Raw genomic sequence first — 15294 nt, 5'->3', positions numbered from 1 at the left:
CAGCCTGGGATACATTTCATCTGGGCTTGGCAATTTATCTACTTTCAAAGATGCTAAACCCTTTAATACTTCCTCTCTCACTATGTCTATCCCATCCAATATTTCACACTCCTCCTCCTTAACTATAACCTCTGCATCGTCCCCCTCTTTTGTGAAGACAGAAGCGAAGTATTCATTTCAGAACCATACCCACCTCTTCCGCCTCCACACATAGGTTATCTTTTTGGTTTCTAATAGGCCCACTCTTTCCTCAGTTATTCTCTTGCTCTTTATGTATTTATAAAACATAGAAGGCTCTGTTGAGAATGTCTGTGTTGAAGTGTCTCTGTGAAACCCTGTCCTACACACTCAAACCACAAAATGTTTGCTGAATAATGCCTTCACTGGGGCAGAAGGTGCTGTCAGCTCATGTGTGCCTTGATCTATCGCACAATGTTTAGAAGTCATTCGCAGATAGGGGAGCGATTTTATGAGTGCTTTTTGAGCACTACAACCCCATGCAGTGTACTTGGGATGGAGAGTTACCATGGAAATAGCACATTATCTGTTTTGAGTGTGTTCATTGCAGGTGTTTAACCTGCTGATTGGTCAGGGATGCTGCGACTGTACTTGAAGTAGAGAAAAGTAAAAACCGCAGCGGAGGTTGACAACTGAGGGTCTGCGAGTGGGTCCTGGGGTCCCTTGAGGTCGTTGAATTTCTATCTATCTGTCATTGGATTTCTGAACTTTTGTCTTTTTTTTTGATTAGGTAGTGCATTACTTCTGTTGCTGCATCTTAATAAAATACCTTTTCCGCACTGATTTTCTTTCGGTAGCTGTGTTTTTTGGAAGTTAAAACAGGGAGTTCCCAGGAGAGTTTCAGCACTTGCAGGGGGTCCCTGGGGGAAGGGTCAGTACTTGTAGGATTTCCCCACACACAAATATTTAAACGCCTTTGAAATAGAGAATGTTTCAAGATTCACGGTGTCTTAAAAATCTTCTGTTTCATTTGATTCCAGCTCAGCAGCACAACAGCAGTCTGCATTATGTAGTTCTAAAAATTATGAATAAATGCAAAACATCATTTTTTTCAAATGTAAATTTTTCCAGGGTGGAATGATGCTCGCCAAGATTGCACAGCCATGGAGAAGGATTGAGATTCTACTTTTTTCCCCCTTCCTCTTCCCCCTCCAATACTGAATTTCCCGGCCACAGGAAGTATTGACCCAGAAATCCATATAAGGGAATCCTTATCTATATGTAGGGCAGGCATTTCCTGTCCACAGACCTTACTTCCATGACATTTTTGGTCTCCTTTTCTGTCAACATTTACCACAGTAAATTGCTACATTAATATTTCCCATTTAATTTTGCTATCTCAACTGTTGTGTTGTCGTTGTAGGCTCTGGCCATTAAGTGGCTATGTGGAATGAGTGTGTGTGTCTGTAGCTTATACATCAGCCGATAGATCTGAGATTGATAGATTTTTGTTAACCAAAGATATTAAGGGATATGGAGTTAGGTCACAGATCAGCCATGATCTCATTGAATGGTGGAACAGGCTCGAGGCCTACTCCTGTTCCTATGTTCCTAACTTATCGTGGGCAATTTATTCAAAAGTTGAGTCTGTGAACTGCGCCTGGAGGTCTGATTTGCACCAGTGTCTCGCAGTGAGATCTGGTAGTTGGTTTAATGCGCTTAATGTTAACAGGGGAGAGTTTCTGACAGGTTGAAGATTGTGTGTAGACATGCGGTTGGATAAGAAATGTGACAGAAGGAAAGTAAATGGGAAGGGGTTTGCTCCACTGGAATTCTATTTTTGGATTTGGCTTTTGTTTATCTTGTGTTGGCTATGTAATAAAACAATAAGTCTACGCTCTCAAAGTTCCAGAAAGACTAGGTAAGAGTAAGCTTTATGGAGCGGAGTAAGCGCTTTCTCCTCCCTGTCTTTCCTTTGTCTCACTCTGCTGCTTATGCTCCCTCTGCCGCTGCTTCCACCCTTGGTGAGATATATTTTCATGGAATGGATTAAAGTAGCTTTCTTTGACTGACTGCACTTGGGGGAGGGTCAGTTTTGTTTTTCTTTCCCCCCTAAAGAAGTCGCATGGCAGAAGATGGCATGATACTCACCTGCCAAATTGATCTTTGTCCATTGCAATAAAGTAAGAATGACCCTCGAATCCTTCCGTTGCAGCATCCAGTTAGATTTACAAGGATGGTACCAGAATTGAGAGGATGCAACTATCAGGAAAGATTGAGCAGGCTGGGGCTCCTTCCTCTTAAAAAGAAAAGACTAAGAGGAGACCCAATCGAGGTCTTCCAAATTCCAAATTGGTTCGATATGGTGGTTGAGGATAAACTGTTTCCACATGGGTGAGCCAAGAACAAAGGGGGCATAAACATAAGAGAGCCACTAACAGCTCAACTAAAGAATTTAGGAGGTATTTCTTCACACAGAAAGTGGTGAGAATGTGGAATTTGCTGCCACATGGAGTGGCTGAAGCAGATGGTATTGATGTATGCATCAAGCCTCTCCTCAAATACATGAGGAGGAAGAATATAGGGGTACTGGGGCAGGGTGGGAAGAAGTAATTAGAATGGGACAAGGCTTATGTGGAGTATAAACACCGGCATAGACCAGTTGGGCCGATTGACCTGTTTCTGTGCTTTAGATTCTATGTAATGGAGTTCAACATTCTATTAGCTTTGTTGTTTGTTGTTCAGCATTGGTTGGACAAGTTGTACCTTAGTAGACTTCCAGGCCTTTTTCAACTTCCCTCTTGACTATTTTAACACCATTCATGGGGTACGTGTTGCCCATTTTCCCTTCCTGTTTGTAGTACTTTACATTTGTATGCATAACATTTCATCTGCTATTTTTCTGCCTATTTGCATATTTTGTCCAACTCAGTCCATAATTTCTGTGCTGCCACTTCTGATTCCTAGTTTGGTATCATCTGCAAATGTGACTAATTTGCATTGGGTTTTTGAGTCCAAATCACTGATATAAATTAGTAACCGTAGTGATCCCAGGAGCACCCCATTCAATACCCCACCGTGAGGTAACACCTCTTTTTAAAAAAAAAATTACCCATTGTTTTCTACTCTTCAGTCAGTTTTACCCTGAATCCTTGCAACTTTAAACTTAACTAATAGCCATTCACGTGGAACTTTGTCAAATGCTTTCTGGAAAGTCTGAGTACAACATTGTCTTGGACTTAACAGAATCCTTGGTCAGGCAGGATCTTCCCCTTTCTGAATTCATTTTGACTGCTGTTTATTAAATTTATTATTGCACAAAATAATCTTGCGGTTTGCATCTGATATACGATTCCATCATTTTACGTGGGATTGATGCAAAACAAATATTCCCATCCTTGTGTTCAAATCCTTCCATGGCCTCGCCCCTCCCTATCTTGGTAACCTCCTACAACCCTCCAAGATCTCTGAGCTCTTCCAATTCTGGACTCCTTCGCAACCTCGGTTTCCTTTGCCCAACCATTGATGGCTGTGCCTTCAGCTGCCTAGGCTCTAAGCTCTGGAATTCCCTCCCTAAACCCCTCTGCCTCTCTCTCCTCCTTTAAGTCGCTCCTTAAATACCTTGGTCACCTGTCCTAATATCTCTTTGTGGTTCGGTGTTAAAAATGTTGTCGGATAACGCTCCTGTGAAGCGTTTTACTATGTTAAAGGCGCTATATGCACCCGAGTTGTTGTTGACTAGATCTCATTTTGTACGTAGAGCCAAGTGATTGATGACTGGATGATACATGTGACTCATTTGTTGTACATGAGTCCCACAAGATTGCACAAACCCACCCACAGGATTCAGAACAAAATAGCCCCTTCCTGCTACTTGTTCCAAATAGTGGGTGTCAGGAAAGAAACGGCTGTGTTTTCGAATGTGTCACAAGACAGAGCAGGATCCATTAGACGAGAAAACAAAAAGGTTTCTCCCCAGCATTTTAGCTGAGGTGTGGACTATAAATGAAAGGACTAGACATTGCATTTATTGTGTAGCCATATAATTCCTGTTCAGCGGGAGATGGGGATGATTCAAGTGATGGAAAAATCCAGAGTTGACCCATCTTCTTGCCGCTGAACTTTGTACAGTCCTAATTGTGCACTTGAGGATGGCCTACTCCATACCATGTGCACCCTCTCCAATATCAGGAGATGTGACTATCAAGCCACCACAGGTTTTTTTTGGCAGATGCTTTCTGTTTGTGGAACTTGTTCCTGAATGGTATCACTGCCTGGAACTCCATCCTTGGTAAATGTAAGATAAAATGGAAATGGTGCTCATTGTGAGTACTCTTTATTTCCTGTCTTTTAAACTAGCTTCTTATTCAGTCCTTTGTTCCAGCCTGGTTTCCTGTGACTTTCAGTTTACTGAGAAGTCTTTCATGTAGCACTTTGCCAAAAGCTTTCTGAAAGTCAAACTATATGATGAAGAGTTGCTCAGTTTATGCTATCTTTAACTTCATGAGGTTTATCGAGTAGGATTCCCCTTTCCATAACCATGCTGGCTGTTTCTTATTGCTGTTCAGATGCCGTCAACTCTTCAGTCACTTCAAATTTTTTTTTTTGGCACAAAAAACTACTTTGAGATATGAGGCGTGGTTTGTATTCCTCCAGCTTTGCCCCCTAAGAATAGATAGATTCCATTTTTGTTGATATTGGGTTAATGGACCTGTATTTGCCTGGGTCAAATTTGTCACTCTTTTTAAGATATGATTGCTACATTAGTTTCTCCCAATCCTGTGGACACCTTTCGGTGTTTAGTGACTCTTCCGTGATAACAGTCAGTGCTTCACAAGTTTCCTTCCTGGTTTCCTTAAGCATTCCGGGATAGAAACAGCAACCATCCAGTCCTAGGATGTGTTAGCTTCAACTGTCTAACTTGTCAAGTAGTTCTGCCATACTGACCTCAAAATCCTGTCAGATATTTGGTGTGCTGAACAAGCTGAGTATCAAGTTAGTATTCATCACTCCGATGAATGTGTCTAGAAAAGATTCATTTGATTTTTCAACAATTTTATCTTCTTTATAAATTCAGTATCAGTGTTTTTGTGACTGCTCTTTTACTGCTATAAATTTGTCAGCTAATGGTCCTTGTTAACTGTGGTTAGAATATTGATTTAAAATAAGTAAATTAAGTAGATTAAAGGTTAAAACAGAGCAGGGGGAGGAGTGTCAGGGAAGTGCACATTGACGGATAAGCAGTGTCAGCTTGGCTCAGTTGGGAGCAATTCCGCCTGAGTCAGAAAGTTGCAGGTCCAAGTCCCACCGTGGACTTGACTGCATAATCGAGGCTGACACTTGAGTGCTGCTGTGGTTTGGATGAGTCATTAAACCTGTCTGTTTGCTCAGGTGGATGTTAACGATCCCATGGCACTATTTAAAGAGCAGGGAATTCTCCTGCTGTCCTGGTCAAATTCTTTGCTTACCCACAAACAAATTCATTTGATGTGTGTGCAAAATGGCTGTTGCATTTGCTTACATAACAGTGACTGCACTTCAAAAGTAATCCATTGGTGTTAAGCATTTGGGGACATCCTGAGGATGTAATAAGGCGTTATATAAATACCAGCTATTTCTTATAGGTAAAACCCACCCCCCCCCCACCTTTCCAGAGGGTTGTAAAATTCCTGCATATTCCCATCCATCTGCCTGTTGCTTCTCTGACTGAAATCGAAAGCAGTCAGAATACCACCCCAGCCAGCTTGTGCTTAAATGAACTGGATGTCTGTGTTATAGATGAAAGCCTCTTGTTCTTGCGTTCTTAAATTTAAACAAGAATTGCCTTTCACCCCATCTTGCTCAATCTTTTCACAGACCATGTCCTGCCTGCCCTCTGGACTCTACCCCACCCTTTTAATATGAGGGAATGTGCCGTAGAGTTTCTCTCCACCCCCTCAAAGATAATTGATTTTAAAAACTCCAGGATGGCTGTCTAAAATAAAAGCACAAAATGGTGGAACTGCACAGCATGCCAATCTGTATTGGAAAGAGAAAGATAGGTTAATGTTTTGTGTGTTTGACTTCATGAGAAATGGAAGAGTCAGATGGGATAAAGCCCTTTTATAGGACTGATGAGGACAAATTCGGACTTGCCCAAGAGAACAAAAAGGGGAGTGTATAACAACAGGTAAAGGACAAGAGTTCAAATCTACTTGTGTTGTTCACAAAGATGCGGTGACTTTGACTAGCTTACGGACAGGTTTTAAATGCTGGGGTGAGAGTTGAAGTGCTGTACACTGTGATCTCCATTGAGGATTAGATGGGCAGGAGGTTGAAAGATGAAGGCAAGAAGGGTGAGCCCATGACAGCTAAATGGAAAGGTTTTCAGATTATCAACATTCATGGGATTTTTTCCTCACAGAATATGATCCAACTCTTGTACTCCACATTGTTTATCCTTGTGTTGTGAAGTGCTGATATCCCGTTTCAGGCGTATAAAACCAGAGCCGGTTCAGAAGGCATGTGTTTTTGACAGCATTCACTTGGCAAAGATCTCAAGCCTGGCCTTTGCCGACTTGTTTTATTGGTAAAAGACTGCGTTTAATTGAAGTTCCGTACCACGTGCATCCTTCCTGGAAAACCTGCTCTGGGTTTATTGGGATTAAAATGTATACCAGATTCTGGAGTCTCTGTACTCCAGTCTGTCTTATCATCTGTAGTCTGCCAGCTTCTCTGCTCGTTATTGTCTTGATATTTCTGTGCCCATCAATGTCCAGTCAGTTACTGCTCTCTAGTTCTTCGCCCATCATTGCATGGTACTCACCACTACCTGGTAGATTGCACCTGGGTGGCTTTTCTGTGTTTTGGTGTCTGGTAGATTGGCACCATTTGATTTCTGTGTCTATCAGTGCTCAGTGGCTCACTGACCGCTAATTTTTCTGTCTACTAACGTCCAGTCATTCTGTCTCTCATGTACAGTTTCTTTCCTTTTCCAGGCGATGATGCACTCCTATCGAAGGAGAAGTTGTGAGGACGCTACAATAAGAACCTAACACACCGGCACTAGTCCAGGGCCACTGAGAAGAGAAAGGAATCTTTTCACAAGGAAGGTGAATCTAAGATGTCCTTAAGCAGCAGCAGTTCAGCTGGGAAAGGTGTGGATTCGAATGCTGTTGACGCCTATGACAGTGGGGATGAGTGGGATATCGGAGTTGGTAATTTAATCATTGACTTGGACGCAGACTTGGAAAAAGACCAGCAGAAAATGGAGATGTCGGGATCAAAGGAAGGGAGCATCCCAGTGCCAAGCGCGGTGGCAGCTCTCCCAGAGAATATCAAGTTTGTCACGCCAGTTCAAGCACCTCAGGCCAAGGAGAGCAAATCGAAGGCGAAGAGGAGCAAAAATTCAAAGGAAGGAAGTAAATCTGTGTCTGCTGCTTCCCTCTACACTGTGGGAGAATCAGGAAATGGGAAGAAAGAGATACAGGGGCGTTCTGGAGATATGGCCAATCCCAGCGGACTAGGGTCTTCCAACAGCACGTCCAAAGGGTCGGAAAAGGGTCCAAAGACTGTCAGGAATGGAGCCGGATCGAAAAAGGAAAAAGAGGGTGGATCTAGCAAAAGCAAAAAGGATAAAAGTGAGAGCAGTGGAGGTGTGCAGCCGACTCCTGGGAGCGATCCAAATGCTGCACAACAGCTGGGGTTGGGGTCAGGGTCAAAGGGCAGCTCGTTTGAATGTGCCCAGGGCACAAGCTGCCCGGATGGGGCTGTAGTTCAGGTGCTGGATTTAGGAAACGCACCACTGGATAGCAACACCATCTCCAACCTGTTGGGAATTAAAACAGAACCAGAGGAGGTTGAGAGCGAGTGTCGACCACTGAAGAAGATCAAAACAGAGAAGGTAAGCGCAGTGGTAATGCTGAGTTCTCTGTTAAATCCGGATAGAGACATGGGACTGGTGCTTGTTAATCAGACCACTTTGGAAGTGATCCAGTTTGTGAATCCTCTTGTTTTTCATGCAGTAACAAGTCAATTCCAAGACCCATTGTGCATACCAACCAGCTAATGACATCCCTAATAATCTATTGAAAGATCAGTCTCTCTTCAGGACCGCTTAACACTATGATTGCAAATAATTATCTGCCGCCTTCTATATTCATTGCTTTTTGCTGTGTTAACGTGCACATGTTTTTGTTTGACTCCGTGCTCATGACATAATTGGGGGACTTGGCTGGGAGGAATAGTCATTGGGTGTGTTGGTGCTACGGAGCAGAATTAATGCGAGTAGGGAGAACTCATTAACCGGGTAGTGAATATTCAGCTTCCTTACACTGTACGCCAGCATTTACCTGCCCAGGTGACATCAACTGCATTATTGTATGTTGCTCAAAGTGAAATAACTGAGAGAGGAGAAATGAACCCAAGAGTGCTAAAATTCATGATTCTTTGTGCGGTTTGATTTTTAAAAAGTGATGGTCCTGATGGTGAGAATGACCCTTTTTAAAAGTTTAGAATTCAGCTAGTCCGGAGGAACTGGGTCCCAGCACTGTATTAATGATTGACACTTGTACCTAGCTTCAGCCCCACTTGTCTGTAAAGGCCACCTGATCTCATCTTGCTGTCAATGTTGAAGAAGTCACTTGGGGGGGCAGGCATTCAGTTTAACTGATTCAGCACAGCCTGTGGCTGGTGGTGTGTGGAGTCGGGTCCTGTTTGACAGTGTTGCCACCATGTGTCCTCTCAAGTGAGAGGACCGCAGTATTGTGATTGGCTGGTAGGTGTTGGGTCATGAGCTCATTTGAGTTTTGATTGGTCAGTTTTACACCAAAGTGAATCGTTGTCACATGCTTATAAATGCTGCTAATGGTTCTGATTGCCTAAAATGTGACCGTGTAATTGGGAATGAAAGCAGGAGGATCCCATCTTTGAGTACATTTCAGGCCTCCGTCATGATGAGCTGACCCAATAGCAAATCCAGAGGTCTAGTTCTTAAATATTAATATGGAAAATGGATAGAATAGAACTGAATTGAAAGCAAGGGGCTGATTGATAGTCCTGGCGGTTAATCATGGTGTCATTGCACTGTATGCAGCATTCATCCCCGAGCCCTTTTTCTAAATGAAAAGCAAAATACCAGATGCTGAAACAAAAATCGCAAACGCTGCAAACACTCAGCAGGTCAGGCAGCATCTGTGGAGAGAACAGACGAGGTGTGTTAGGTTTGGACTCTTCCTCACCTGACTCGTTCGAGATTTGTATTGTAATTACAGGGCTGAGACAAAGTGAACAAAATGTTGGTGCAAAGGTTCTTGTACAAGTGATATGCTGACTATTTAAAAGCTAACCTTTTCAACGTCTGGTATTTTACCACTGTCATTCTGTTTCTTTTTGGACTGATCCATAGCTTGGAGTAGCAATTGATTTTAGACACTTTATACCAGAGCCAGATTAAGAACTTTTGGGATCCTGGGTCACTGCAGTCCCCACCCCTCCAATCTCATGTGTGAACTGCAATGGCCAGTGTCAGTCTTGGCTCAGTGGTAGCACTCTCGCCTCTGAGTCAGGTCATGGGTTCAAGCACCACTCCAGGACTTTATCCAGCACATAATCTAGGCTGACACTCCAGTGCAGTACTGAGTTGCACTGTCGGAGATGCCGACTTTCAGATGAGACGTTAAACCGAGGTCCTGGCTGCCCTCGCGGATGGATGTAAAGATCCCATGGCACTATTCGAAGAAGAGCAGGGGAGTTCGCCTTGGTGTTATGAGCCAATATTTATCCCTCAAATCAACATCACTAAAAACAGTTTAATTGGTCGTTTATTCATGTTTGTGGGGGCCTTGCTGTGCGCATATTGGCTGTCGGGTTTCCCTACATTGCAACCGTGATTACACTTTAAAAATATTTCATAGGCTGTGAAGCCTGATGTCATGAAAGATGCTGTATACATGCAAGTCCTTCCTTTCCTTCTTTCTATTTGTTATGTAACAACTCTGTCGTGCCCCTTCTGACAGTATTTTAAAATGCTAGAATATTACGATCCACTGCTTGTGTCCAGTTTTTCTGCATTATGATTTTACCGTTAGCCCCACATTTGCACGAGGTCCCTGGCGAAGGCTGCATATTTGGCTTGGGCCCCGGGCACAGGCCTCATGAGTCCGTGCGTTAATCCGCCCCTGCTTTATACAGCACCAACTGTCTCATTTGCACGTAGCACACATTTTGTGATTGGGCTGATTGAGCTTCCCTAGAACAGATGAAACGGAATGGGTCTGTGAGTGGATTTTGTATCGTCCTTTACCAAACGAAAGAGACAGTCGACAGCAGCTCTGAGGGTCTGTTTATTACCTAATAGCAAAGCTGCTGATAGGGCAGGAACTTTAATCCCTGTGCACTGGTTTACCACAGAAGTTTCAACCTCCTACACCCAGATCTAGTTTAACTATACACCTCTCTGAATGTTTACTGACCACAGAGCATATTTTCCAAGTAAATATTTGGGTACCTATTTGGCACAGTGAGGAGTGCATGACTAACATAGACTGCTCAATATCAGGGTCATAGCGAGGAGAATCTGAATAATGCAGAGGGGTACAATGATTATCTGAATAACGTAGAGCCTTCAATATGAGGAACATCATGAGGTGAATAATGGAGAATCACATTCATGTTCATGTCTGAAGATCCAAAATCTGAAGAACGCTGCTTAGTGAAAAGAGAGGGCGCAGCCACAACAATGTAGGGTGGGGTTGGTTTCGAGGGTGGGTGTGGGAGAAGCAAGGGGAGGAGATTGAAGTGAGGGCAAGACAAGATTAGCTGAGGAGGGTACTGCAGTGTTTGAGTTAGTGGAATTGAGCCCATATTTAAGGGTTCTCAAATGACACAAGTGGATGGAATTGAAGAGTTCAGTGTTGCTTATATGAAAAAAAATGGTGACTGAGCCCATGGTGTATCTGTGCCGAGTCCAAGATGTTGATTTCCCCCCCCACCGAGTCTCTGATGCCCTTCATTGGGGAGTTTTTCTGTCGGCCTCAGTTCCAGCAGCAGCATGCTCTGAGAACGGTGTTGTGTTGGTTGTTAGGACCAGCTCGAACTGCAGATGCTGGATCTGCCGCAGTGTCAACGTTTTGCAGCACAGCTTTTGTAGTTTTTATTTGGAATGGGTGTGAATTTACGGGATGTCACTGACACTGACACCTCCTTTACGCGCAAACGTGTGAACAGGCAAATGGATCACCATGGCAACATCGCCTTCTACAAATGCAGCAGAAGAATGGGCTTATGTTCTCTCTTTCCTGATGACTTTGCTCTTCTCATCACATGGAACAGCACTGAGGACAAAAATGCTGCCCTTTATGCCAGTCTGGGAGAATTGAAATATTTTTTAGTTCATATTTTAAATAAAGAGCACCATACCTGGCACTGTTGGTGATGGGCGCTGGCCATCCCTTAGCTGCAGTTTATGGAACCCGTAACCTGTTAGGACTTCATGTACCTGCAGTGCTGAGCTTCTCGGCTAGTTGCTGTGATGCTCCATAATCTATGAGCCCTTCCCCCTCCCAAAAGGATTGGAGTAAGTTCACGTAAGTGTAACCATGTAGAATCAGTCGGTAAGGAACCTTCACAGAGTTCACCTTCACCTGCTGGTATCTGTTGCTTGTATTGGACCTGCTGCGTGTTGATCCAGCTCCCTCTTCTACATTCACGGGTTGGCTGGTGGTCCAGTTTCAATCTCGCCCGAGGTTTTTGACTCCTCCAAGTCATGTAGTGCTGTGAGTTTGCGACGACAGTTTGCTCTTATCTAGTTCCTTTAACGTAGAAAAATGTCTCTCTGCTTCACAGAAGATTGGCACAAATCGTATTTATTCCTTTTGTCATTAGGACAATGAATCCTTTGACCCTTTACACTGTACTAGATCGGTGTAATTTTAACACTGGCATTAACCCGTTTAAAATAAATGGGTTAACACCGATGTTAAGGTAACAGTAATTGGAAAATATCGGCTTGTGTAACCGATAGCTATTTGACCTCAAGGAGAAGGGAAGGAAACATCAAAGTCAAACCCAATCAAGCTCTCACTTATTGGCCATACTTGAACAGCTTCCCTTAGGAGTCACTGGCTAGTGATTAGGAGCAGGAACTTTGCCTGATTTTTGCTCCTTCTTAGACCTGAGGGTCACATTTACTTTTAACACTGTACCCTGACCATTCTGCAAGAACTAGCTGAAAAAATGAGCGGTTTTAAAAAAAAGTTTCCTTGTTCATGTGCAAGAAATGCATGTGAGCGTCACTGAGGTGTGTGGGGGAGGTCCTGTGCCCGGGTACTTGTGGCCAGCATAGGTGTTGATGTGGTTTTTACTGACGTTAAACCCCGAAAACCTTCTGTGATGTATTCACAGCTGGCAGCTCTAAGCACAAATCTGTATTTTTCTGTATTAAAGCAGGGCAAGGACCAGGTGAGCTGGCTGCAAGAGGACAGCCCAGGGGCCTGGACATCGATTCCCACATGACATGGCTGGGAGTTTGCTCTTTTCAGTCTCGGTATCTGATGTGCTGGCAGTTCTTTGTAGAGATGGAGTGGAGTGGCTGGATGGCCCGAGGAGAAGCTGCTCTTTGATCGACATCTGATGGCAGCTGAGGCACATTTAGCTGAAGGGCTGTTCAAAGGCATATGTTCTCCTAGGGGATAAAAAAGAGAGAGGTATCTGGGAACTGGATATTTTAGAAATGGGAAGTACACTGTGGAGACCACTAGACTGTGAACCAGACACCACTAGGCCATGAACTCTGGCCTGTGCGCTGCTGGAACGCTGTTTACTCTGGGCATTGGTGGATTGTTTCTGGCTCCCCCATTGACTGCTGATTCCATTACCAGGGCTGTACCTTCTTAAATAACGATACTGAGGTTGCAGCTGCTTTATGCAGAGGTGGACCCAAAGAAATGTGATCTTCTCCACCTTGATCAGAAGCAAGTTGCTTGGTCTGCAGGAATGGGCAGTCCCCACCTCCTTGTGACCTGGAAACCCAGAAGGAACCAGAGGCACTGTCTCTGGGGAAATAGTGGGAGGTGAGAATGACGCTGTGGTTCGCAGCGCCATTAGTAAAGCAGTTGGTTTGTATAATCTGCACAGAAAGAGCTCCTCCACACAGATTGATGAGTGAATACTTCTGGATCAGACAAAGTTTGGGTGTATATTGTACATTAGGATCTGAGATTTTCATGTGGCTCTTGTTTCTCACGTGGAGGTAACTCACTGGCTTTAGCCCCGCACAGCAGACAGATTGATTTGTTTATTACTGGGTCTCCTGCACTATCGGTGTCTCTCGGGACATGAGGTGAGTTACAGTGTCTGCCAGGGATCAGTCAGTCACTTGGCTCTGACCTACATCACAACACTTGTAGTGCGTGGCTTCGGTCTAATCAGGTTAGTGTGGATATCTGTCTGTAAATGTGGAACTGACTCTGCTAACTTCGTAATGTCTTGGGTACTGTAACAATTTGATATAAGTCGTACATCCGTGTAGGTTTCATATTCTGTAAATCTGTGACCTGTAAAAGCACTGTGACTTGTGCTGTTCCTTTTTGTAAGGGTAGCACTCTACCTCATTAGATATTGCCTGCCCTTTCCCCTACATGGGTCTGTCTCCCTGCACTGTGCCCCTAATTAGAAGGGCAGAGGGACAGTGGGTGACCTGCTGCCATTCCTTTGGGAATGTTGCTGTGCAACAGGTAACTGGAGGCAAACGTAAGGACTAGGAAACTAACCCTTTGCCTGTCCCCCAGGGTCAGAGGTGATGTGTATCATGGAGGGTGGGGGGAAGACGGGGGGAGGGGAACAAAACCCTAAAATAGAGGAAAATGTAACATTTGTTTCTGAAATGCATTATTTTCATTTTTTCCCCTGAAAATTTCTCACTTTCTCCCTTCTCTGATTGTTGATGAGCCCGTGAGCAGCAATCTCTGGTTTCATTATCGTTTCAGAATATGTATCCTCTCTATGTATATTGTCCAGCTTGGGCTAGTCTCCCAGTACAGAAACGAGAAGCCAAACAATTGAAACATTCTCCCCTCTCTCGCCCTATCTCGGGTCTGTGTGGAATTATAGTTTAATTTTGACTTGTCGGTTTTTCCCCCAAGTTTTGAGTTTTACCAGCATTAAACATGGATTCAGCTGTAATTGCAGTCGTTTGGAGGAAGGCTGCCTGTGAAAAAGTGAAAGTAATTTGGCTGACACTTTGCATTAAGTGAGGAGATTGTTATCTTAACACTGGGTCGAATGCACTTGCTCGGTAATGCTTATTTTGCCAATTCTTTCCTGCCGCTCCATTAGTGCCTTATGCTGTGAATCATTTCCTTTTGGAAGTATTTTCTGTTTTATTTTGGGAGCCCCCATCACAGGTCACAAGAATTGTTTCAGTGCAGAAGGCCTTTTAGTCCATTTTCTTTATTTGTTCTCTAGGTGTGGGTGATGCTGGCTAGGTTGCATTTATTGCCCATCCCTTGTTGCCCTGTGAAGTATTTCTTCTATAATGATTGCTTTTGCGACTGAGTGGCTTGTTCAGAGGGCATTTTTTAATGAAAAGTCAACCATGTGGTGTGGGACTGGAGCTACATGTAGGTGAGACCAGGTAGGGTGACAGGTTCTCAACCTTACAGGGTACCGACCCTACTGTGTTTCCGTTACAGCATACAGCTGTTTCTTAAATGAGTCCAACATCCTGACCTCAGCCCCACTTCCCGGCAGCTCTCTATGTAAAGCACTGTCCCTTGATACCTGTCCTAAACTTGCCCTTCACAACCCTGGACCTGTGCCTTCTTACCCAGCGACCAGAATTTGTATTCAGTATTCCAGAAAGTGCCTGACCAGACTGTCTGGGGATTTGAACAGAACTGATTAGGCACTGTTACCCAGTGTCCTGTTTCCCTTGCATTTGTCCATATTGGACTCTCGCACTCATTTTGCTGCCTACTGTAGGTTCACAGTCCCATTCTCAACAAGTGAATCTAGACTGTGTCATCTGTGAAGTTAACTCCCTTGCACTGGGACTGAAAATCCAGATGATTCATTTAAATCAGGAATGAAACAGGCTCCCAACACTGACCCCCAGAACACCCAATTCAGTACATCTCCCTATTGTGACCTAGTTCCCCTTAAAAACTTCCCTGTTTGCTTTACTTTTGTCTATTCCGAATCCACGTCTTAGCCGATACCCACTGACCTTGGGTTTTTAAAGGAATCTCTTATCTGGGCTTTTGGAATGCTAGGTACAATACATCCTATGGATAATAAAGTCCGAGGTTAATTTGGAAAGATCCAACCCTTTTATTAGGTTCATTTATTTATTTTCTTCAA

At 43.9% G+C, this 15294-nt stretch overlaps 1 protein-coding gene across 5 annotated transcripts in view; it reads left to right on the top strand.

Moving 5' to 3' along the window:
- Positions 1–15294, top strand: part of LOC137304692 (zinc finger protein 609-like) — a 188750-nt gene that overhangs the window by 36884 nt on the left and 136572 nt on the right. For all 5 annotated transcript variants that reach the window (XM_067973353.1, XM_067973355.1, XM_067973356.1 and 2 more), the window contains exon 2: positions 6936–7840. In XM_067973353.1, the coding sequence (XP_067829454.1) occupies positions 7061–7840 (780 nt within the window). In that variant the 5' untranslated portion in view covers positions 6936–7060. The remainder of the gene's footprint in view (positions 1–6935; positions 7841–15294) is intronic.

The sequence above is a fragment of the Heptranchias perlo genome, chromosome 38 (assembly GCF_035084215.1).
Source record: "Heptranchias perlo isolate sHepPer1 chromosome 38, sHepPer1.hap1, whole genome shotgun sequence".
Lineage (NCBI taxonomy): Eukaryota > Metazoa > Chordata > Chondrichthyes > Hexanchiformes > Hexanchidae > Heptranchias > Heptranchias perlo.
This window is presented reverse-complemented; position numbering and strand designations above follow the sequence as displayed.